General features: G+C 41.0%; 1 protein-coding gene across 1 annotated transcript; it reads left to right on the top strand.

The window, feature by feature from the left end:
* Positions 1 to 18,805: 18,805 nt before the first annotated feature.
* Positions 18,806 to 24,636, top strand: LOC135617461 (CDK5RAP1-like protein). The gene is made up of 3 exons (XM_065117678.1): positions 18,806 to 19,203; positions 19,849 to 20,906; positions 23,739 to 24,636. The coding sequence occupies exons 1-3, from the start codon at positions 18,881 to 18,883 to the stop codon at positions 24,227 to 24,229; spliced, it is 1,872 nt and encodes a 623-aa protein (XP_064973750.1). The 5' UTR covers positions 18,806 to 18,880; the 3' UTR covers positions 24,230 to 24,636.
* The last annotated feature ends 1,420 nt before the right edge of the window (positions 24,637 to 26,056 follow it).

Raw genomic sequence — 26,056 nt, 5'->3', positions numbered from 1 at the left:
GGACGAAAGACCGAAAAGCCCTCTTGAAAGCCATGAAGAGCCATTTCTCTCGGGTGTAAATCCGAAATGAGAAATACCCCGCTCTGATACCAATTGTTAGGATCGAGAGCACTAAGAGGGGGGGGGTGAATTAGTGCAGCGGAAATCTTACAGCAATTTAAAAGCTAAAGCTGCGTTCGTCTGATAAAAAATGATTTCGATATAAAAGCAGAATCACAGTGCAGTTTGCGTCTAAGCGCAGTTTTGCGTCTAAGCGCAGTTTGCGTCTAAACACAGTTTGCGTCTAAGCGCAGTTTGCGTCTAAGCACAGTTTGCGTCTAAGCGCAGTTTGCGTCTAAACTCAGTTTTACGTCCAAACGCAGTTTTACGTCAAAACGCAGTTTTACGTCTAAACGCAGTTTTGCGTCTAAACGCAGTTTTACGTCTAAACGCAGTTTTACGTCTAAACGCAGTTTTGCGTCTAAACGCAGTTTTACGTCTAAACGTAATTTTACGTCTAAATGTAGTTTTGCGTCTAAAAGCAGTTTTGAACCTTGAAAAGCGTTTTACGTAGAAAGCAATTTGCAGTTATAAATGGAATCCGAATGTAAGCGTAAACTGCAGTGTGAAGATCGTACGAAAACACGATTTACGTTTGAATGCAGATTCTGAAAGATCAGAGCTTAAAAACTCGTTCGTAAAGGCGCTGAGGGCAGTAGCAATGTAGGAGGTTTGCAGTAATGATAAAGTGCTCAAGGTAAAAGCAAACCAGAGATTTAGAGTGGTTCGGTCAGTCTTGACCTACTCCACTTTTGGCTTCCTCCTCCGACGAGGTCACCGACGTCAACTAGCTGCCTTCCTTCAATGGGCGAAGGCTAACTGCCCTTTTACAGTTTCTCTCCTTTTGACAGGCTCAGGAGACAACCTTTACAGATCCTTTCTCTCCTCTCTTTACAACTCAAGACTTGAAGAACAGAAGGAGGAGAACTTTAGGACTTTACACAAATTTGAGCTCTTAGAATCACTGAAAAGATCAAGAATTCGGTGTGGATCTGTATCTCTTCAGTGCTGAATGGGTGGGGTATTTATAGGCCCCAACCCAGTTCAAATTTGGAGCTCAAAACGATCAAATCGATCAAATCCCAGAATTCTGGGATCAGGCGGTTGCACCTCTTGACTGGAGAGGTGGCACCGCCTGGCAGAGCTCGAAGACTGAGCTCAGGCGATTGCTTCTCTCTGCCAGAGCTCGAAGACTGAGCTCGATGGTTGCATCACCTGGCAGAGCTCGAAGACTGAGCTTGGTGATTGCATCACCTGGCAGAGCTCGAAACTGAGCTCGGTGGTTGCATCACCTGGCAGAGCTCCAAACTGAGCTCAGGCTGATGCACCTCTCTGCCAGAGCTCGAAGACTGAGCTCGGTGATTGTATCACCTGGCAGAGCTCGAGACTGAGCTCAGGCTGATGCACCTCTCTGCCAGAGCTCGAAGACTGAGCTTGGTGGTTGCATCGCCTGGCAGAGCTCGAAACTTGAGCTCTGGCGGTGCTACCTCTTGGCAGAGGAGGTTGCACCGCCCAGTCTAGCTCGTAGACTGAGCTCTGGGCGGTTGCACCTCTCGGCTGGGGCGGTTGCACCTCCCAGCCTCGCAGCCCTGGCGGTTGCACCTCCTGGCTGGGGCGGTTGCACCTCCCAACCCCACAGCCCAGGCGGTTGCACCTCCTGGCTGGGGCGGTTGCACCTCCTGGTGCAATCAGGGTCTGAATGGTTCACTCCATTCGGCCCACTTTGAATCTTTTCAGGGGCCCAATTGCCCCAAGATTAAGCTAATGGGATCACCTCCCATTTTCATGCTTAATCATCATGCTAACTACGATTAACTCTAAGACAACTTCTGCAGCTTTGCTCCGATGCGTCAATCGCTTCTTCCGGCGAGTTTCCGGCCAACTTCCGTCGATCAACCGATAACCCTCGGTGATCCTTCTGCGGACATCCGGCATACTCCTGGACTTTGCGACGATCCACTTGGCGAGTTCTGACGAGCTTCGCTTGGCAAGCTTCTGGACTTCTCGGATCTGTCCTCGCTGAACCTCCGACGACCGTCCGAACTTCCGTCGAACTCTCGAACTCCCAACGTGATCATGATCTTGACTCCGGCGCAACACCTGCTGCTTGTCTTACTCTTATCGTAGTTAATCCTGCACAATTAAAACAAAACTTCGATCGAGACAATTAATCCTTAGCAATTAACCAAGTTGTCCGGCATGTCATTGGTCCCTCGACGCTTCGTCTGATTCTTCGGCGCATCGTCCTCTCCTGCGGCCTATTACCCAATCGGCCAGTTGACTCCGCAACTCCGATATCCTTGGCACAATACCCGCTCTTCTTGGCCCGATGCCCGAGTCCACGGCCCGAAGCCTTCTGTCGATACGTCGACCGATCCACCGGCCCGACGTCCAATCTCTTGACATGTTCCTCCGGCACAACATGATTTTCCTGCTTTAATTGTCTCATCCTGATCAAAGCATCCTGCGTCACTCAAAACGCAGATTAAATCATAAACATATATCAAGTAGTTTCATCATCAAAATACGAGATTCAACAGCTAGAAAATCTCAAATGTGTGCATCATGTAAAAAGTCCTTCGTAGCTTTATATGTTTACATGATGAACAGTTACAAACACTATAATACAAACTTGATGATATATGTCATGCTTTGACATCATTCTTGAAGAGATACATCATGATGGGCATCATGATGAGAGTATTGATAAGTTTAACTGATCTAACTTATCAATACGTCACTTTAATTCCTTGGTCTTGAATTCAAGGTTGACTTATCTCAACTATGGCATATAGATAGGGGGAGTTAAGGACAACTCCTTTATCAATTGATTGTCATCATCAAAAAGGGGGAGATTGTTGAATCTCAGATTTTGATGATGAAGTCAATTGTCATTTGTTATCTAATCTAAGTGTTGAGATAAGTGTGCAGGATTAACTACGATAAGAGTAAGACAAGCAGCAGGTGTTGCGCCGGAGTCAAGATCATGATCACGTTGGGAGTTCAAGAGTTCGACGGAAGTTCGGACGGTCGTCGGAGGTTCAGCGAGGACAGATCCGAGAAGTCCAGAAGCTTGCCAAGCGAAGCTCGTCGGAACTCGCCAAGTGGATCGTCGCAAAGTCCAGGAGTATGCCGGATGTCCGCAGAAGGATCACCGAGGGTTATCGGTTGATCGACGGAAGTTGGCCGGAAACTCGCCGGAAGAAGCGATTGACGCATCGGAGCAAAGCTGCAGAAGTTGTCTTAGAGTTAATCATAGTTAGCATGATGATTAAGCATGAAAATGGGAGGTGATCCCATTAGCTTAATCTTGGGGCAATTGGGCCCCTGAAAAGATTCAAAGTGGGCCGAATGGAGTGAACCATTCGGACCCTGATTGCACCAGGAGGTGCAACCGCCCCAGCCAGGAGGTGCAACCGCCTGGGCTGTGGGGGTTGGGAGGTGCAACCGCCCCAGCCAGGAGGTGCAACCGCCAGGGCTGCGAGGCTGGGAGGTGCAACCGCCCCAGCCGAGAGGTGCAACCGCCCAGAGCTCAGTCTTCGAGCTAGACTGGGCGGTGCAACCTCCTCTGCCAAGAGGTAGCACCGCCAGAGCTCAAGTTTCGAGCTCTGCCAGGCGATGCAACCACCGAGCTCAGTCTTCGAGCTCTGGCAGAGAGGTGCATCAGCCTGAGCTCAGTCTCGAGCCCTGCCAGGTGATGCAATCACCGAGCTCAGTCTTCGAGCTCTGGCAGAGAGGTGCATCAGCCTGAGCTCAGTTTGGAGCTCTGCCAGGTGATGCAACCACCGAGCTCAGTTTCGAGCTCTGCCAGGTGATGCAATCACCAAGCTCAGTCTTCGAGCTCTGCCAGGTGATGCAATCACCGAGCTCAGTCTTCGAGCTCTGGCAGAGAGAAGCAATCGCCTGAGCTCAGTCTTCGAGCTCTGCCAGGCGGTGCCACCTCTCCAGTCAAGAGGTGCAACCGCCTGATCCCAGAATTCTGGGATTTGATCGATTTGATCGTTTTGAGCTCCAAATTTGAACTGGGTTGGGGCCTATAAATACCCCACCCATTCAGCACTGAAAAGATACAGATCTACACCGAATTCTTGATCTTTTCAGTGATTCTAAGAGCTCAAATTTGTGTAAAGTCCTAAAGTTCTCCTCCTTCTGTTCTTCAAGTCTTGAGTTGTAAAGAGAGGAGAGAAAGGATCTGTAAAGGTTGTCTCCTGAGCCTGTCAAAAGGAGAGAAACTGTAAAAGGGCAGTTAGCCTTCGCCCATTGAAGGAAGGCAGCTAGTTGACGTCGGCAACCTCGTCGGTGGAGGAAGCCAAAAGTGGAGTAGGTCAAGGCTGACCGAACCACTCTAAATCTCTGGTTTGCGTTTATTTTTGAGCACTTTATCATTACTGCAAACCTCCTCCATTACTACTGCTCTCTGCGCTTTCACGAACAAGTTCTAAGTGCTGTTCTTTCAGAATCTGCATTCAAACGTAAATCGTGTTTTCGTACGATCTTCACACTGCAGTTTACGCTTACATTCGGACTCCATTTATAACTGCAAATTGCTTTCTACGTAAAACGCTTTTCCAGGTTCAAAACTGCTTTTAAACGCAAAACTACATTTAGACGTAAATCTGAGTTTAGACGTAAATCTGCGTTTAGACGTAAAACTACGTTTAGACGTAAATCTACGTTTAGACGTAAAACTGCGTTTAGACGTAAATCTGAGTTTAGACGTAAACTGCGCTTAGACGCAAAACTGCGCTTAGACGCAAACTGTGTTCAGACGCAAACTGTGTTCAGACGCAAACTGCGCTTAGACGCAAACTGCGCTTAGACGCAATCTGCGCTTAGACGCAAACTGCACTTAGATACAAACTGAGAATTAGCTTTTGCATCATAATAGTTTTTATTGAACGAACGCAGCTTTTGGTTTTTAATCGCTGTAAGATTTCCGCTGCACTAATTCACCCCCCCCCTCTTAGTGCTCTCGATCCTAACAATTTGGGTTATCATCGATAGGTTAACAAAATCTGCACACTTCCTACCGATTAATATGACTTATTCACTTGATAGACTTGTAGATTTATATGTTAATGAAATAGTAAGACTTCATGGTATTCCAAAGGAGATCATCTCTGATAGAGACTCTAGATTTCTCTCTAGATTCTGGAGAAGATTACAGGAATCTATGGGCGCTAAAGTCAAGTTTAGTACTGCATATCATCCTCAGACTGATGGTTAGTCAGAAAGAACAATTCAAACACTTGAGGATTTACTTAGAGCCTATGTTATGGATTGGAAAGGTGAATGGGATAAAGATATTTCACTTGTTGAGTTCACTTATAATAATAGTTATCATTCAAGTATTCAGATGGCTCCTTATGAAGCTTTATATGGGCGAAAGTGCATAACACCTATATGTTGGGAGGAAGTTAGTGACAGGAAGCTGTTAGCACCGGACAAGGTACAAGAAACTACCGAGAAAATTTAAGTAATAAGGAAAAGGTTAAAAACTGCTCAGAGTCGTCAAAAGAGTTATGCCGATAATAGAAGACGAGATATTGAGTTTGAAATCGGAGATTTTGTATTCTTAAAGGTCTCCCCTTCCAAAGGCATTATAAGGTTTGGGAAGAAAGGAAAATTAAGCCCAAGATTTATTAGACCTTTTGAGGTTCTTGAGAGGGTTGGTTCTGTCGCTTACAGGATTGCCTTGCCACCGGCATTGTGCCATGTCCATGATATATTTCATGTCTCGATGATTAGGAAGTATATATATGACCCTTCTCACATCATTAAGTATGAGCTGGTGGAGATCGATAAAGATTTATCTTATGTGGAAGAGCCTATTCAGATTGTTGATAAGAAAGAAAAAGTCCTAAGGAATCGGGTCATCCCACTGGTTCAAGTAATTTGGAGACATCATTCTGGAGAGGAGACAACTTGGGAGCTAGAGGAGGAAATGAAAAAGGTGTACCCCCATCTTTTCATCGATAGAGGTACGATAAATTTAGAGGACTAAATTTTTCTTTTAAGGGGGGGAGAGTGTAACATCCCTCATTTCCGAATTTTCGTATAAATTTCTAGTGATAATGTAAGCATATATTTTAAATTGATAAAAGAAATAGAGTATGAATTAGAGGTAACTTATTTTTAAGATTTGGGAGATCTGTTCAAAAAAAAAAAGAAAGAATCTGAGGACCTATATGTAAACCCTAAGGACCTAATCGTGAATACGATAAAAACAAGGACTAAACTGCAAAACACACAAAATGACAAATTCCACCGCTTAAGCCTCTCTGCCTTCGTTCTTAAGGAAGCAGAGAAGGCAGCTGCGTGGATGATCAGGGAAAGAAAGAAAGAAGAAGAAGAAGAAGGAGAAGAAGAAGAAGAAGAAGAAGAAGAAATTTGGGGCTTTAAGGGTTCTTGCCCAAATCCTTTCACTTAGGGTCAAAATTCCCAAAGGCAAGTGTTTCTAACCCCATCCTACATAAAATTAGTCTCTGTTTTTATGTTGTTTCAAAATAAACTGAAGGATTTCTATCTACAAACTGATATGTCTCTCTTTGGACATAGAACCATGGATTCTGAAATTTTTCGGTAAACTGACCCCTATACACTTTTTCAGCTATAATTTTTAGTAAAAAATGTGAATTTAGGCAAGAACTATTTTTTTTGAAATTAGACTCTTATAACTTTCTTTTGACACTGATTTTGTAGATTTTGGACACCGAATACTTACCCAATCATCTGTTTCAAATGAGCCTATAGATGCTGCAAAATAGGGATCAAGATTTCTGACCTTTCGATACTAAAATGCCTATAACTCTCTGTTGAAAATTCTGATTTATACCAAACTGATTTCGTCCGAAACTAAACTTGCAGACCTTTCTTTGAAATATAGTTTGAAAATTTTGGAATTCAAATGCCTACCCTATTATCTGTTGAATCCGACCCTATGTATTCTGCAAAACAGTGATTGTGTCCTTGACCTTGTGTTACCAAATCAAAGGTAACTCCTTGTGGGAAACTCTGATTCGTACGAAACTTATTTTGACAAAAAACAGATTGATATATCTTTCGACAATAGTTTTCTTATGGGTATTGGAGCATAATTGATAATCTGAAATATTTGTTCTATGTGCCATTGGAATTCTGTCAAAAATCGAGCTTTGGTCGATTTCGCGTATTCTGTTTCGTTCCTTTGGATATTGAATTCATCTATTCTTCTTATTTGAATTGAGCCAAATATGATTGCTTGGAATCCCTATATACTCTGGCTTTCATTTCATTTCAAATCTGAATACATTTGTGAGAGATTTGTTCCTTGCATCGTATTGTCTCGATAAGGCACATGTACGTTTTGTTATTCCGCGTGTGCTTCCGATATATGCTAATTATTGTTAAAACTGCCCTCTTATACTCTGGTGTTTGTGGGATTGTCTGGACCTTTGCCAGAAATGGTAAAGGGTATGTGCTTAGAGCCAGCGATGCTCTAGATTATGTCTGGTGGTCATTCATAAATGGATGAATCACGTTCTGTTTGAGATCCCACTACACCTTCTGCATGTTTGATATGATATCCAGAGCTTTGGTTATGTGTTTTTGTACATGCTTTGGATAAGAATGATATGAATGCAACGTCGAAGACGACATTTGAGCTTCTGTTTGGTATGTGATATTGATAAGCTCCGAAATATTTCATTCATTGTTGTTATGCTTCGAAATGTTCCATACGCCGTTGATATGCTCCGGAACATTTCATATGCCATTGATAAGCTCCGATATGTTTCATTTGTTATTGTTATGCTCCAAAACGTTTCATTCGTTTCTGATATGCTCCAATTACTCTATGCCCCGTATGTTATGAACCAAATATGTATGATTGAAAGGACAATTGTGATTCTGCACCTAATGATATTATGTCTACGAATTCGTATATTCTGCCTCGTATTATGAAACTTTATCTCTTTGGAAATTGTCCTATTTTGATATGGATATGTTAGTCACTTGCTGAGCTCTATATGCTCACCCCGTTTGTTGATAAATTTTTCAGGATAGCGTATCGCTTGCTTAAATGTTAAGATTGGGCTGAGGCAGTGGAAAGTTAGAAGATTTTGGGCAGATCTGTGTTAGCATATATGTATTTGTTGTATAAGCCACTCTGCATTTCATGAAATGTTGACGATGAATCTAAACATATGGATTTTGTGTAAGTTAAAGGATCCCTCATGTTTAGGATTTTGGAATGCTAAGTTAAATTCATGTAATGATACGAACTTATGGTAATCGTTGGTTTGGTGACTGCATAGACTTCCCCACTTGTGAAATTATGTTGTGGTTATTATTTTGATGAGTTAAGTTCAGTTTGTTTGAATTATCGAGTGATGTGTGGGATGTTTATGAACTGCATAGGGTTATGAAATTGTAGACTATAGAGGTGAAATTTTTGATCTGAATGTTTTCTTAGTGACCTCAAATGTGTGTTTGGATCCTGGATTAGTTGTGATTAAAATTTTAAATATTGTCGATATTTTGAGGGGCGTGACATCAACTGTCTAATCCTGTACACTTAAAACAAAACTTCGATCGAGACAATTAATCCTAAGCAATTAACCAAGTTGTCCGGCATGTCATTGGTCCCTCGACGCTTCGTCCGATTCTTCGGCGCATCGTCCACTCCTGCGGCCTATTGCCCAATCGGCAAGTTGACTCCGCAACTCTGATATCCTTGGCACAATACCCTCTCTTCTTGGCCCGATGCCCGAGGTCACGACCCGAAGCCTTCTGTCGTTACGTCGACCGATCCACCAGCCCGACGTCCAATCTTCTAACATGTTCCTCCGGCACAACATGATTTTTCTTGCTTTAATTGTCTTATCCTGATCGGAGCATCCTGCGTCACTCAAAACGCAGATTAAAATATAAACACATATCAAGTGGTTTCATCATCAAAATACGAGATTCAACACAAGGTGGAGAAAAAGACAGAAAAATAAGAGAAAGAAAGGAAAGAAAATAAGGACAATGCAGAGAAACTGTTCTCAATCATCTAGCAGTGTTCTCATCTCAGGTTAGATCAAATCTACAATAGATTCTTGTTGTAATTATTTAGGGAAAATTTAGATATTGTGCATAGTGACATGATCTTTGTATCACATTTATTCGTTTGTGATTATTGCTAGATTTTGGGTAAGAGATTGAGATTTGTATATTCATTATTCTCATAGTAGATTATCTCTAGTTTACCCCGTGGTTTTTACCCTTCATATTGGAGGGGTTTTCCATGTAAATCTTGGTATTATGTTTGTGTTAGGACTCTAGCCAGGAGAGTCCTAATTGAGAGGGACATTCATGTAAAACCTACCTAAGCCGACCCCTATTAAAGAGCTAAAGAGGCCGGCTAGGGTTAGGAGGTTGTTTCTTAAAGAAGAATTAGGAGTTGTAAAGGAATAGGAGTCTTAAGAATTAGGAGTTGTAAAGGAATAGGAGTCTTAAGTAGGAGTCCTATTAGGAGTTGGTTAGAAGTAGGAGTCTTGAGTAGGAGTCTTATTAGGAGTTAGGGTTTAGAAGTCCTATAAATAGTCATGTATTCCTCCTCTTTTGATAAGCAATAGATGAATCTTTTCTGCAGCCTTTGAGCAGCAACTTGGAGGGAGGAACCCCTATAGAGTTCCAAGGAAGCCGATCCCCTAAAGAGATCAACCCTAAGTTTAGAATCTGCAAGCGTTCTACCACCTGGTATCAGAGCAGCGTTCTTGGCATCTCGCTGCCCTTCCATAGCCATGCATCAACCCTCCACAACCGTCCAAAGCAATTCCCACAATTGCTTAAAAGATCATCGCCGAATTCCGCCATCATCTCCACCACCGCGGATCATCCTTTGATCTCCCCATGAATTGCAACAGGTTCTGGTTTCCTACCTTACTGCTGCTGCAATTTAGTTATCCTTATTCGAAAATCCAAAAAAAAAAATTGTTCCTATATTGCTGCATAAACTTTTCGTCACAAAGTTTTCATCTCTACGACGAAAGATACATTCAAGAATTCCAACCGCATAGCACCATCTATTTGATCTTGGTACTGTACTTTTTCTATCCAAATTTCTAGGAAATTTTTATGACATCTTTGACACTTCCTAACAGTGGATTTCCCTTTAGTTTCATCGAAAAATTCTCAATATAAACTACTGATCTTTTATGTCCAAACTGCTACACTTGAAAATCTATGCTGCAAAAAATTTCAGCCGCATATTGTTGCCTTAACCCATCTATTTGCAATCTTTTTTGAATGAAATTTCTTATACACTTTATAGATCATCTTAGCTTCCATCTAAGATTGATCTATTGAGAAATTCATCTCTAAAAACGATTTTGTGTTGCTGTAAATTTTCGTCATAGGCCGCTGAAATTTTTCGACGAGAATTCTGCAATCGCAACTTGCACCAATTTCCTTGCTGTTATACTACCGAAATTTTCTTGATTAAATTAGACATCCTTACTGTCATATAAACTGTGATTTTGCTATCAATTTCCTCCTCAATTCTCTCAAGTTTTTGGTGAAAATTACGTCGAGAAATCGTTGTTTCTTCGACGATAATTCTACTCTTACAAGACAGCACATACTTGCTGCAACATCCACGAATTTCTGTCAAACCTTTGCTACCATCTACCATAGATCCAAAACTTTCATCCACAGCCCTAAAACTCTACCAAACCACACCCTCAAACTGCACCCAAAACAGCCACAAAACAAGCCTAAACCGTAGCCTACATCCACCAATCCACCAACCCTTTCGACCATCACTTCTCTCAACCTATACATGCCTTTAACCCAACAACAAAAGAGAGATCTTAACATCATAGATTTTGGAGCATATACTATGGCATCTAAGGAGATAATCAATGCTAAATTCGAAGCCTTGGAGGCGTGAATGGAGGATAAGATTCGGATGCTATTTACCGAACTCAGATTGGGCCGACCACTAAGCCCGAAGAAATCATATCAAGGAGAGAGCTTTGCCCAATCACACCAAGCTCGAAGAGATGACTTCCAAGGGAGGGGAGGCTCTATGACCGACCCCAACTATCCATGCATGAGAGTGGACTTCCCTAGATGGGAAGAAGGAGACCCAATTAGTTGGATCTCGCGTGTGGAGCGATATTTTCGGTACCACAAAACCGCAGATGCATCTATGGTGAAAATTACAGCTATACATCTTGAAGGGGATGCTATACAGTGGTTTGAATAGTTTGAACATACTTATGGAGTCCTTTCATGGCAACAATGTTAGGATCGAGAGCACTAAGAGGGGGGGGGTGAATTAGTGCAGCGGAAATCTTTCAGCGATTAAAAACGAAAGCTGCGTTCGTTTGATAAAAACTATTTTGATGCAAAAGCCGATTCTAAGAATACTTATGATTAAGTGCAGTTTATGTCTAAACATAGTTTGCGTCTAAGCGCAGTTTACGCAGTTTGCGTCTAAATGCAGTTTGCGTCTAAATGCAGATTGCGTCTAAGCGCAGTTTGCGTCTAAGCGCAGTTTACGTCTAAGATCAGATTGCGTCTAAGCGCAATGCAGTTTGCGTCTAAACATAGTTTTACGTCTAAACACAGTTTTATGTCTAAACGTAGTTTTACGTCTAAACGCAGTTTGCGTCTAAACGCAGTTTTACGTCTAAACGTAGTTTTACGTCTAAACGCAGTTTGCGTCTAAACGCAGTTTTACGTCTAAACGCAGTTTTACGTCTAAACGTAGTTTTACGTTTAAAAGTAGTTTACGTCTAAAACACAGTTTTACGTCTAAACACAGTTTGTGCAGTTTACGTCTAAACACAGTTTTAAAGGGATCTGAACTTAGAAACTTCGTTCGTAAAAGCGCAGAAGACAGTTTTGCAGAATCAAAACGTAAACGTAAACTGTAATGTATGAAAACACCGATTTACGTCTGAATACAGATTCGGAAAGATCAGCACTTAGAAACTTGTTCGTAAAGGCGCAGAGAGCAGTAGCTATGTAGGAGGTTTACAGTAATGATAAAGTACTCAAGATAAACGTAAACCAGAGATTTAGAGTGGTTCGGTCAGTCTTGACCTACTCCACTTTTGGCTTCCTCCACCGATGAGGTCACCGACGTCAACTAGAAGCCTTCCTTCAATAGGCGAAGGCCAACTACCCTCTTACAGATTCACTCCTTTTGACGGGCTTAGGAGACAACTCTTACAGAAGTTTTCACTCTTCTCTTTACAACTCAAACTTGAAGAATAGAAAGAGGAGAACTAGCAGTTTTGAGCTCTAAGAAACACAGAAAGATAGCAAGATTTCAAGTGTGTGTTATGTTCTTTCAGTGCTGAATGGGTGGGGTATTTATAGGCCCCAACCTAGTTCAAATTTGGAGCTCAAAACGATCAAATCCCGGAATTCTGGGATCAGGCGGTTGCACCTCCTAACTGGAGAGGTTGCACCGCCTGGCAGAGCTCGAAGACTGAGCCCAGGCGGTTGCACCTCTGTGTCAGGGGCGGTTGCACCGCCTGAGTCTGGCTCGAAGACTGAGCCCCAGGCGGTGCCACCTCTTGACTAAGGCGGTTGCACCTCTCTGCCAGAGCTCGAAGACCGAGCTCAGGCGGTGCCACCTCCTGGCTGGGACGGTTGCACCCCCCAGTCTCGCTGGGAGGCTTAGCCCAGGCGGTGCCACCTCCTGGCCTAGGCGGTTGCACCTCCTGGTGCAATCAGGGTCCGAATGGTTAGCTCCATTCGGCCCAATTTTAGTCTTTCAGGGGCCCAATTGCCCCAAGATTAAGCTAATGGGATCACCTCCCATTTTTCAACTTAATCAATGTGCTAACTACGATTAGATCTAAGACAATTTCTGTAGCTTTGCTTCGGTGCGTCAATCGCTTCTTCCTACGAGTTTCCGGCGAACTTCCGTCGATCATCCGATGAACCCTCGGTGATGCTCCTGCGGACTTCCGGCAAACTCCTGGACTTTGCGACGATCCACTTGGCGAGTTCCGACGAGCTTCGCTTGGCAAGCTTCTGGACTTCTCGGATCTGTTCTCGCAGAACCTCCGACGACCGTCCGAACTTCCGTCGAACTCTCGAACTCCCAACGTGATCATGAACTTGACTCCGGCGCAACTCCTGCTGCATGTCTTTCTTCCATCGTAGTTAATCCTGCACACTCAAAACAAAAACTTCGATCGAGACAATTAATCCTAAGCAATTAACCAAGTTGTCCGGCATGTCATTGGTCCCTCGACGCATTGTCCGATTCTTCGGCGCATCGTCCTTTCCTACAGCCTATTGCCCAATCGGCCAGTTGACTCCGCAACTCCGATATCCTTGGCACAATACCCGCTCTTCTTGGCCCGATGCCCGAGTCCACGGCCCGAAGCCTTCTGTCGATACGTCGACCGATCCACCGGCCCGACGTCCAATCTTCTGACATGTTTCTCCGGCACAACATGATTTTCCTGCTCTAATTGTCTAATCCTGATCAAAGCATCCTGCGTCACTCAAAATGCAGATTAAATCATAAACATATATCAAGTAGTTTCATCATCAACATACGAGATTCAACAAACAATTCAAAGAAAGACTGCTGATCCGCTTCAGACCAACCGATTACGAGAATATTGATGAACAACTAGCAAAGATCCGACAAACCTCCACCATTCAGGAGTACCAAACTAGGTTTGAAAGGTTATCTAATCAAAATCATGATTGGTCTCAAAAACAGCTATTGAGGACCTTCATTGAGGGCTTGAAGCCAGAGATCCGAGGAGAAGTTAAAGCGCGAAAACCATATACACTTATGACAACCATCTCTTTCGCACGATATAAAGAGGAGCAATTGAACCATGAAGCTCGGAGGACTAGGGTCACTCCTCAACCAGTAATATTGAAGCCCTCAACCCCCCCTACTATCGACCAAGTCCCTACACCAAAGAGGTTAACAGGAGAAGAGCTTCGGAAGCGATATGCAAAGGGGTTATATTGGCATTGTGACGAGCTGTGGAGCCGTGAGCATCGCTGTAGTAAAGGGAGGCTTCTTATGATTGAACCAATAGAAGAAGAGATCATTGAATATCCAGAAGAGAGCCTTAAACATAATGAAGAAGATGCGGAAGAAGAGCCACAACCGACCGACGTTACAGTACACACACTAGCTGGCTACTCAAACCCGCAAACGATGAAAGGGAGACTTCTTATGATTGAACCAATAGAAGAAGAGGTCATTGAACATTCAGAAGAGAACCTTGAATATAAAGAAGATGCCAAAAAAGAGCCACAACCGACTAACGTTACAGTACACGCACTAGCCGGTTATTCAAACCCGCAAACGATGAAAATTGGAGGCCTTCTCAAACAACAACCAATCACTGTTCTCATCGACACGGGCAGTACTACTAACTTCCTAAATAGTAAGCTTGCTGTTCGGATATCATTACCTATCGAGAATCGCTGTAGGTTTGATGTTAAGGTCACCGACGTACGGATTTTGAATTGTGATCATAGGCGCCCGCAGGAGAAACTATTGTTGTAGGACCAAGAGATAATTGCATGTTTCTTCCTTCTCCCTCTTAACAATCATGAGGCCATACTCAGAATTAAATGGTTAACAACATTAGGTGATATTTCCTGGAATTTTATAAAACTAATTATGAAATTTTACAGTAAGGAGAAACAGGTGACATTGCACGGGAAATGTGGGGGCGACATAACAACGATTTGCACACAACAAATGGAGAATGTTTTGTATAAAGCATGTAGCGACTTTTTGGTACAACTTGAGCAGCAAACTAAGGGAGAGCCAACAGAAATTGAAGATCCAAATCTACTTCCTTTGCTTGCTGAATTTTCAAATATATTTGACGAACCGCGCAACCTACCTCTTACCCGTCGGCATGATCATTGTATAACGATTCTTCCAGGCAAACCTTCAGCAAATGCTCAGCCATATTAGTATCCACATCTCCAAAAGGATGAAATAGAAAGGATTATAAAAGAGATACTCAAAACAGGAGTTATTCGGCCAAGTTGCAACCTCTACTCTTCGCCGGTGCTACTTGTACGCAAGAAGGACGGAACAAGGCGAATATGTGTTGATTACCGAGCTCTCAATGGCATAACCATCAAGGACAAATACCTTATTCTAATAGTAGATGAATTGCTAGATGAAAGGGAGCACAAATCTTCACAAAGCTGGACCTTTGATCCGGGTATCATCAAATACGAGCATGCGAAGAAGACATACGGAAAACCACCTTTTGAACACACAACAACCACGAATTTTTGCTTTCTTCAACAAAAGGTGGAATATCTTGGGCATATCATATTAGAGGAAGGTGTGGCAGTGGACCCCTTTAAAATTGGAGTAATGCAAAATTGGCCGACCCCGAGAAATATAAAATTGCTACATGGCTTTTTGGGTTTAACAGGCTACTACCGCAAGTTCGTGAAAAACTATGGAAAGATCAGTGCACCACTTACTTCTTTACTGGAAAAAGATGTCTTCCAATGGTTGGACAGAGCCTCCGCTGCCTTCAACAAACTTAAGGCAGCCATGATGACGACGCCGGTGCTAACACTACCAAATTTCAACTGATCCTTCATTATTGAGGCCGACACATCTAGAGTCAAAATTGGAGCCATTCTCATGCAAGATGGTCGACCACTCGCATACACTAACAAGGCATTATCTCCCTCCTATCAAAATAAGTCAACATATGATAAGGAGATGCTCGCCATTGTGCGCGCAGCAACGCGGTGGAGACCCTACTTGATTGGTCGACGATTTCAAATTAAAACCGACCAAAAAAGCCTTAAGTACTTTTTGGAGCGAAAGATATCATCCCCTAAGCAGTAAAAATGGCTACCCGAGTAAGCTGAAGTTTCGGCCGTTTCACTTCTGACCAGCGACTTCCTTGAGGATATTAAGATAGAATGGTAGGAAAATTCTGAGACTAGTAAGATTATAAAAAAAATTGGAGGAAGCACCAAGCTCCGTGGCTCATTACAATTGGGACTCAAAAGAATTACACTATAAGGGATGCATTATGCTTGTGACAAATTCTACTTGCATCTTCACAAGCAGATTTTGGACAAAGTTATTCCATATGTAGGGCATTAAATTGAAAAGGAGTACGGCATATCACCCACAAACCGATGGCCAGACGAAAGTTGTAAATAGGTACTTGGAGATAGCCCAAAGCCACCCACCAAATATGACTACGCAAGGAGAACTCCAGACCCAACCAAGTACTATTATTGATCGACGGATTGTGACTCAATGATGATGACCCACTACTGAAGTGCTAATACAGTGGGCGAACCTATTATCAGAAGATGCCACTTGGGAGAACTATGATGACTTGAAGATCAAATTTTCAGAATTCATGAATCGTCAGCCTCGAGGACAAGGCTGATTTTAAGAGGGCGGGTCTGTTAGGACTCTAGCGAGGAGAGTCCTAATTGAGAAGGACATTCATGTAAAACCTACCTAAGCCGACCCCTATTAAAGAGGTAAAGAGGCCGGCTAGGGTTAGGAGGTTGTTTCTTAAAGAAAAATTAGGAGTTGTAAAGGAATAGGAGTCTTAAGAATTAGGAGTCCTATTAGGAGTTGGTTAGAAGTAGGAGTCTTGAGTAGGAGTCCTATTAGGAGTTAGGGTTTAGAAGCCCTATAAAATGTATTCCTCCTCTTTTGATAAGCAATAGATGAATCTTTTCTGCAGCCTTTGAGCAGCAACTTGGAGGGAGGAACCCCTATAGAGTTCCAAGGAGGCCGATCCCCTAAAGAGATCAACCCTAAGTTTAGAATCTGCAAGGGTTCTATCAGTTTGATTATGATTTTCATTTAATTTTGTTGCATGACCTGTTAGTATTTGTTTCTATAATAAAGTTTAGTTCTTCTTTGTATCCCAGGGTTGCGTGGTTCTACATGCATGAGACCAGAAAGGAGGTGACACCGGAGAAGGACAAGTTAGTGAAGTGGAAGGCGCTTGTAGCCAACTGAGGATTTGGTGTGGCGATGGCCATTTTGGGGTGGATGAAGAGTTAGCATGGTTGCGACTGATGGTGTTTTAGGAATTTGGTGAAGTTCCTGAATAATGTTACACGATATCGATAGTGTTCTGAGATGTAAACCATGGTGGTGAAGTGGTTTACCCGATACCCGATACCGATTTGGTGATGATTATAATTTTTATCAATAATGGTTCTTCTTATACTTCCTAAGACATGTACAGAAGATTATATATATATTTATATATATATACATATGTATACATACATCTGTATACATATATATATATATACATATATATATACATACATATACATATGTATACATATATATATATATATATATATATATATATATATATATATATATATATATATACATATGTATACATATGTATATGTATGTATATGTATGTATATATATATGTATATATATATGTATACAGATGTATGTATGTATGTATATGTATATATATATATATATATATATATATATATATATATATATATATATATATATATGTATATGTATGTATATATATGTATATATATATGTATATATATATGTATACAGATGTATGTATACATATGTATATATATATAAATATATATATAATCTTCTGTACATGTCTTAGGAAGTATATATATATATGTATATATGTATACATATATATATATATACATATATATATATATATATACATATATACATACATATATACATGCTTATATATACATATATATATATACATACTTATATATACATATACATTTTATCCCTTGGTCATGTTGTCCTCTGCCTTCACTCTATTACCCCCATGCTCCATTGGTCATTGTCTTTGTCTCGATTCACCACCCTTACCTGTACCTTGCACTACGACCCTCCTCTTTATTTTTCTTTTCCTTTATCATCATTATTGTTCTTGCCCGTAGCCCTCTCAATCAAGATTAATGACGATGATGATAGCAGGAGGACAATAGGCGATGTGGGTTGGAGCAATGGGATAAAGATGGAAGCAACCAGCAACTAACTGTGAAGGCTTATATAGCCATGGGTGGATAAAAGTGATAGATGGATGGTGATAGAGCTTATGTGCAAAGGCGACCAAGGGCAATGACAGCCGTAAAGATGAGGATAAAATCATCTTTTAAAAAAAAAATCTTATAAATTTTTTTAGAATCGGGAGTGTTCTATGAGAATTTCAATGCTAGAATTTTTTTAAAAAATTTATTATATATATTCTCATAAAGTATGCAAGATATAGTTAGGTACAAATTTAAAAACAAAATCTTACAATCAAGCACAGAGAGAAAAACCAAAAGAAAAGAAAAATCAACCAGTTGAACACCACTATTTACGGACATTCTTGAAATCAATCATATTTCTCATAGAAAAAAATATAATATAAATGTGACAAGTAAGAAAATGAAGTATACATTATACCAATATACTCACATCTTCCGATATTTTGATAAGTTTTACGAACACATGATAAATGCATATATATTGTCCACATCAGCACCCACTTAACATCCGAACTGCTGCTGGACATAGACGGCAAAATCCGACCCGTTATGTGGAATCCGGACCACGGCGTGAACAATTTCATCCCAACTTGACTCGGCCCAACTCAACTCGGATCCCGATTCCGATCCCGATCAGTACGCTAGAGACAGGTGTCCCGAGACTTTCGGCCCAACTCACCCTGGACACCCACCGAGTCAGGCCTAGTTAATTCGGGCCCAACTCACCCTGGACGTGGCTTTCGCATCCAATCCCATCCGGTTCGGTCTCCTATCCATCTCTCTGCCGCTGCAGCAGTGGCCGCCGCCGCCGATGGCGTCCCCTCTTTCTCCTCTCGCCGCTTTCTGGAAGAGCCAACCTCACCACCACACTGCTACCCTCCGCATCAACCTCCGCCGCTTGCCTCCCTGCCCACTCGCAGCTATGTCCGGACCTTGCCTCCGCTCCTCCGTCTCCTCCCCTCCGCCTCCTCTTCCTCCTCCTTCTCCCCTTCTTCCCCCATGCTTCTTCCAGTGCCGCACGGCTGTTTCCATCTTTGCCCTCGTCTCCAATTCCAGCCCTTACCTGAGCTCTCGCCGCGGCTTCGTTCGCCACGCAGCGACCGCTGCTGCCGCCACCGCTGATGTCCAACAAGAGTATGCTCTCCTTTCCTGTCCCATCAGTAGCCATAACTTATCTGCTTGATGAGGATGGTTGTTTGAAAATGCCCTGTTGCGATAGGTTACATGACACGTTATTATATTGGGTTTATATGGAGATTATTTGTGTGGTTTTAGTATGATTGCTTTTAATAGGAGGCAACATGCTGAGTCATGTTATTGCACAAAATTGTATCTTGTGCCATAATCCTATGAAGAGAAATAAACCTCTTTTCTGCTTGCTGGGACAGAGAACATAATAGGTTAGGACGGGAGGAGATAGAGATGGCAGGGTCCGGTTGTGATTCTACACAGAGAAAAATTAGATATTTCCTTCTATTGTATTTACTGGAGAGAACCATAATGGTTCTAAGCTTTGTGGCTTCTGAGCTTTTTGCATGTATTGATTAACCATGTCTAAAGTTGTTTCTGTTGCAGTCTAAGTTCGTGTACAACATACAACTAGTGGGGGGCGGGGGGCGGATGTACTCTAATTTCTTTCTGTAAACTATGTATTCTGAGTTAATCCCAGTGCATTAGCTGTCGGAGTACTTCTCTTGCTTGGTTACATTATTTTGATGTGCTTGATTTAGCCAACTTAAGAAATTTTACTGACATTATTTACCTTTTTCATATATGTAGTCCAGTATCAACATCTCAAATTATCAGTAGGGGGCAGCGCATTTACCATGAAACATACGGATGCCAAATGAATGTAAATGACATGGAGATTGTGCTATCTATCATGAAAAATGCTGGGTATGAGGAAGTCGTGAAGGAACCTGAGAATGCAGAGATTATATTCATCAACACCTGTGCTATCCGAGACAATGCGGAGCAAAAGGTTTGGCAGAGACTCAACTACTTCTGGTTTCTAAAAAGGGAATGGAAGAGCAATGTTGCTGTGGGAAGGTCACAATCTACACACCCTCCAAAAATAGCTGTTCTAGGATGTATGGCTGAGAGGTTGAAAGAGAAAATACTTGATGCAGATAAGATGGTAGATGTAGTCTGTGGACCAGATGCTTATAGAGATCTTCCACGTTTGCTGGATGAGGTTGACTATGGGCACAAAGGAATTAATACCCTGCTTTCTCTTGAAGAAACTTATGCTGATGTTAGTCCAGTTAGGATCTCGACCAATTCAGTTACTGCATTTGTCTCGATAATGAGGGGTTGCAACAATATGTGTTCATTTTGCATTGTTCCATTCACTAGAGGTAGAGAGAGGTCTCGTCCAGTCTCATCAATTGTCAGAGAAGTAGGTGAGCTCTGGAAGGAGGGTGTGAAGGAAGTAATGTTGCTTGGTCAGAATGTGAACAGTTACAATGATGTTTCTGAGCTCAGTGATCTGGAACCAGGAGCAAATTGGAGACTCAGTGAAGGATTCTCCAGCATGTGCAAAGTGAAGAATATGGGCTTGCGCTTTTCTGATCTCTTAGATCGACTCTCTACTGAATTTCCAGAGATGCGGTTTCGATTCACTTCCCCTCATCCCAAGGATTTTCCAGATGATTTGTTATTTCTCATGAAGGATAAATATAATATTTGCAAAAACATTCATCTGCCTGCTCAAACAGGGAGCTCAACAGTTCTCGAGAGAATGCGCCGAGGTTACACCAGGGAGGCATACTTGGACCTTGTACAGAAAATAAGAGGCATCATTCCAGATGTTGGACTAAGTAGTGACTTCATTTGTGGTAAGTTTCCATATTTTTAATTACTTGGTATGATGTTATTTTTTTTTAATATGTTATTTATGCTTTATGGTTCTGCAATCAAACATCTAAGAGATCTCAAAATCATGGTGATGTTTATTTTTATCACTTAGATGTTGTTATTGTGCTAATTGTGCAGACTATTTCATATTTTTGAAAAAATTAATCTGTATTGGTTCTAGGTAATATTTTTGGTATTATTATTATTTTTCAGATGACTCAGATCACTTTTGCTTCATCCAGTATGGTCATTTCAGATGGGGATCCCTTAGTCGCTCTTTGATTTTGGTTGATCTTGAGTTATTGTAGGATCACCAACAAATTTATTGGTGATCATTAGCAGACAACTAGTACAGTTGTAGCCCTCTGATCTAACTTAGTGGCAAGTTCTAGAGAGACAGATGTCTAGCTAAGTCTGCTGCCATGTAGACCCTAATATCATTGGCTGCATATGGAGGTGCTATCACTGCTTTCCACTGGTTGGTTGACAGTGGATGTAGCGCAAGTCTGAGAGATGATTAGAAAGATGGGAGAGAGAGCAGGAGAAAAGAAAAAGGGGTACCAATTTTTATTTTTTGCTTTTTTCTGTTGGGGATTGGGGGGGTGGGGGAGATTTGGTATGTGTATTGAAATGTGTGAATATGGTGAATTCTGGAGTCTATAATATGCTCTTATGATTCATATATAAATAACACCAAACTTACTAATAAATCTAAAGTATTTTTTTTCTCTAAACAACATTATAATTTGGTAATGAACACAACATTTTATTTATTTATTTTTTGTATTTTGGTTTTGAAATTACTTTCTTGATCGATCCTAATCCCTTGATTATGTTTGGCTGATCCAGTTGATCCCATCAATCTCAATGTTGGATCCAAGAAACCAATCCAGTTTTGATCCTGGTATTGCACCTTGGTATTAGTTTATAATCTTTTGATAACTTTGTCAGGTATCTACCATTGCATATTTAGGAAATTGGACTCAGTGAAAACTTATGTTGATGTGTGGAAAAGTATATGATGTATGATTGTTTTTAATAAATGCACTGGCCAATAACTGACTATTCAAAACACCTCTAGACATGGGAATAGTCTAGATGTCGACGATGTATGACAAATTTGGATTTGGGAGCATGCTTTTCTCAAGGAGAGACCAAAAAATTCAATCTCTTGGAAAAGTGCTTTTCCTTATTTATCTTATTTTATAAGGCAGAATGGTTTGGAGAGATCATAAAAATCAACCTCTTGGGTATCTATTGGTATGCATGAGTTTTTGCTTTCTCCTCTTATCTAGTGCTTTGTTTGTTCTTACCTCTAACATACTTCAAAGCAAATGACATTCAGCTCATTTGGAAGATAACAAGGACCTTCAATGTATCTTTATAATCTATCATCCATTGTTGTGTCAGTGTAAAATCATTAATGTTGCTGTGGGATTCCATGTTCCCTTGGTCATTAAGCGACTATTTTACATCATGCTTGGGTACGTATGTCAAATGTTTTTGTGCCTATGTACTTTCTTCTTTCTTGATTGAAAACTCTGTTGCTTAACTTGGTTAGCTCCAGCTTTCTTTAAAGATATAGTGAACACCAAATTATGTAAAAGACACACATAGTGGTCATTCTAGTGGTTCCTTCTGATCCTAGAAAATGTTTAAAAGACCGGCTACAGAATATTGTACAAAACATTCATAATATGTCATTCTTTTCTTGCTTGCCATGTCTTTGTATCTTTTGTCATTCATGGCAGAGAATCCTGCAAAATGCATTGTTTGAACAACATCACTTTAATTTTCTACGTCCAATTTTCCAACGTTAGGAGCTTTATCAGAAAATTACTTGAATCAGCAAGCCCATATGGGATATGCAATCCAGTTGGTAACTCAACGTTACATTTTCTCTATATCATGAAATTCCTCATCCAATAAGGAGATATGGATTGATTTTCTAATCTAATTTATTATTTTAAGTAAGCCTTCCCATCTATAAACTAACCAACATTTGCTTTGAAGGATGGTAAGATATGCTGATTCTATAGCCTTCTTGGGTACTCCTGAAATTCCCAGGTAGACTATAGAGCTGGCTTTAGTTATTTGGTTTGTTTTTCTTTCACTCTTGGTTGTTTCTGCCTCTTACATGAACTTTATCTCCTTTTTGTGAAGTATTTCCTTTCTGCCTATTCAATGCCTACATGTGTAAGTAAAATATTGGAGTTTTGCCTCCCTTTTTTCATGAGCTTGACTTTTAAGTAAGTCAGTCTTTACTAGCTGTTGGAATTCTAAGTTTATTTCCAATCCATTTTCTAGTCCAACTAAAAAATCTTTTTGACACTAGTTCTCGAATGTCACTTTGTTATACAGATTTCATGAAAATTCTATCTTTAAGCCTTCTCAATCTGTTTGTTTTAACCTAACGCTAGAAAGGCTTGGACTTGGAGGACGGTAATGCTAATGACAATTAGAAGCAAACACTAACACAGAAACATCCATCCAGTGATAGTAACATGCATCAGCTTTAAAAGTTTACTCGTCTGATCTGCTACAATTTGCTAATGTGATTGCTGCTGCTATTTACCCAAATATCAGTCTAGCAAGTGATACTATCAATATCTGAAGTTGATGCATATTATTTTCACAGAGATATCTTTGTGTTTTGTGTTTGCTGGTAGTTGTCATTAGCATCACCATCATACAAGTCAGAATCTGTTCTGTTGATAGTTGTTACAAGCTTATTGCTTCTTTCTTAACTGCCTGCCCTCTTATTGTAGAATAGTCTTTTTTTCCAGCACTAAAGTCCTTAGACCCTTTAACAGGCTTTTGTGGAGAAACAGAAGAAGAACATGCTGACACCCTAAGCCTTGTGAAGTCTGTTGGATATGATATGGCATACATGTTTGCTTATAGCATGAGAGAAAGAACTCATGCCCACAGGAACTACATGGATGATGTTCCTGATAATGTCAAACAGAGGAGGCTGACTGAACTTATTGACACCTTCCGTGAAAGCACAGTGCAGAGGTATGAATCTCAAGTAGGAACTGTCCAGCTTGTTTTAGTCGAGGGACCTAATAAGAGAGCACCTGAATCAGAACTGGTTGGAAGGAGTGATAGAGGCCACAAGGTCTCCTTTCTTAATGTCCCTCTGCCACACTCATTTGAAACAGATGGGAAGCGAAATCCAGAGATTGGAGATTATGTTGAAGTTGGCATATTGAGATCAACAAAGGCATCCTTATTTGGGGAGGCACTTGCGCGAACGAGCCTGAGCAGGTTTTACCAAAAGAATTCGGACTCTAGAACGTGAAATGGCTGAAGGCCTACACTGACAAAGTATTGCTGTTGTCTATGCTTATAATGGGATCGAGGATGAGACCTTTTTATTAACAGTGAAGTGTTCAATTCCTCTAAATATTCCTCGGAGCTTCCTACATTTGTTGAGGGATGATGATCAATATTGTAATTTTCCATGAAATATCTTCAATCGACACTTGAAGAGCCTCAGTGGAATGAGATTACTACATCCACAGTAAGTGTTTCTCACTTCATTAGATCATACGTATGCAAACTGCTAATTTCTGTTATCCTTCTTTAATCGTTCTAGTTGTAAGTTGGTTTGCATTCTATGTACTCATAAAATCTTAATAACTCCATTAAGGATATCCAAGATACTAGCATTGTTAGTTTCTAAGAGAGTTCTCAGGTTTGGTACTACATTAGTGTGTCATTGTTGCTTGTATGGTCCATTTTCATGTTGATTTGAATCCAATTGGATGTGATAATTCAAGGGATCTTACTTAAGAACAGATCCTTATCCAATATGATTATAAATAAAAGCTTTGATCTGATTATTTTTAATATCATTATGCTCATTATATTGATTCCAATACATTTCTCATGATCAATTTATATTTTGCTAGTGTTGGAAAATGTCAAGTGTATACCATATACGGATTAGTGGAGCTTATAAACTATGGGATTGAACTTTTTTGCTTCATCTACTAAATAACTTCTCCAAGACAATATATCACATTTGGATCTTGACATTACTACATACTTAGCCATATATTTCAGGATTATAGTGTATGTGCGTTAATTTGATTCTTTGAATCTCAAATTATGATGAGTGCATCCAAATTATGATGGTGATTTCTGATCATGCTAGAATTTTCAGCTTCCATTCACACACTTGTTCTTCTCAAATATTTCAAGCAACAGATCAATTTTACTTTGGTCACCAATATTTGTGGTAGATTTGCAACATTATGAAAACATTTGGGTACAGCTCTGACACAGAATAAAATGAGGAGCTTTTACCAGAACAATAAAAAAAGATTTTACTTTATTACAAATATAATCTCGTATGAGGCTCGACAAAAACAGAGAAAGACAGGGAGGGTAGCCATAGTCATCTACGACAGTTCTTGAAAGCATTCGAGTTCTCGCACCTCCATACGAGTGATTGCCACGACAACCCATGCGGTTAAAAAGACAGTACGACTTGTCAACGTTGTTGTATCGTTCATCTCAGTTTTAGAAACATATGTTCCAAGTTTTTGATATGTTTGCTGTCTGATATCGACTGTGCACTATGCGATTCCAACGATGGGATGTGATGATTGATAGCAGGGTGATGTGATGGAAGGTGCCAGAGTTCACAATCCAGTTGGGCTGGCTAGTCGTCAGAGTAGTGAGGTGATTTGCCTGAGGCCAATGTGACGGAGCAGGAAGGCGGGATCGAGACCGACAAATTTTAGCGGAGTATCCGATTTTATCACACAACTGGCAGACGATCCGTCGTTGTTGGCTTGAAGGGACAGGATGTTAAGGCGGATGAGTTTTGGAGTTGTGACTTTACGAGAAGTTATGATTAGGAGGATAAGGGGGGCATTGCATGGCCCCCATAGGATCAAGAATACCTTTGGTGATATTCGGAGGGTATCGAGTGTTCTTCCTCTTAGACTTATGACTCACTTGAGCTGTGATAGACGGTCCGGGCAGTTTGTCCACAGGTTTCAAATACATCTCATAGTCAATCAACTTATCATAAAGTTCTTTAAAGGAGACTGGTGAGTCGTGTGTCCGAATTGCAGCTGCCAATTCCTTGTAGTCGTCTCCAAGACCATTTAGGGTA

The sequence above is a fragment of the Musa acuminata genome, chromosome BXJ2-7, assembly GCF_036884655.1.
Source record: "Musa acuminata AAA Group cultivar baxijiao chromosome BXJ2-7, Cavendish_Baxijiao_AAA, whole genome shotgun sequence".
Taxonomy (NCBI): domain Eukaryota; kingdom Viridiplantae; phylum Streptophyta; class Magnoliopsida; order Zingiberales; family Musaceae; genus Musa; species Musa acuminata.
This window is presented reverse-complemented; position numbering and strand designations above follow the sequence as displayed.

Excerpts from the sequence above, each read along its gene's own strand:
- LOC135617461 (XM_065117678.1), top strand. The coding sequence starts at position 18,881 with ATGGCGTCCCCTCTTTCTCCTCTCGCCGCTTTCTGGAAGAGCCAACCT. Across the intron at positions 19,204-19,848 it reads ACCGCTGATGTCCAACAAGA|TCCAGTATCAACATCTCAAA; the intron begins GTATGCTCTCCT and ends TCATATATGTAG. Across the intron at positions 20,907-23,738 it reads AAGTAGTGACTTCATTTGTG|GCTTTTGTGGAGAAACAGAA; the intron begins GTAAGTTTCCAT and ends ACCCTTTAACAG.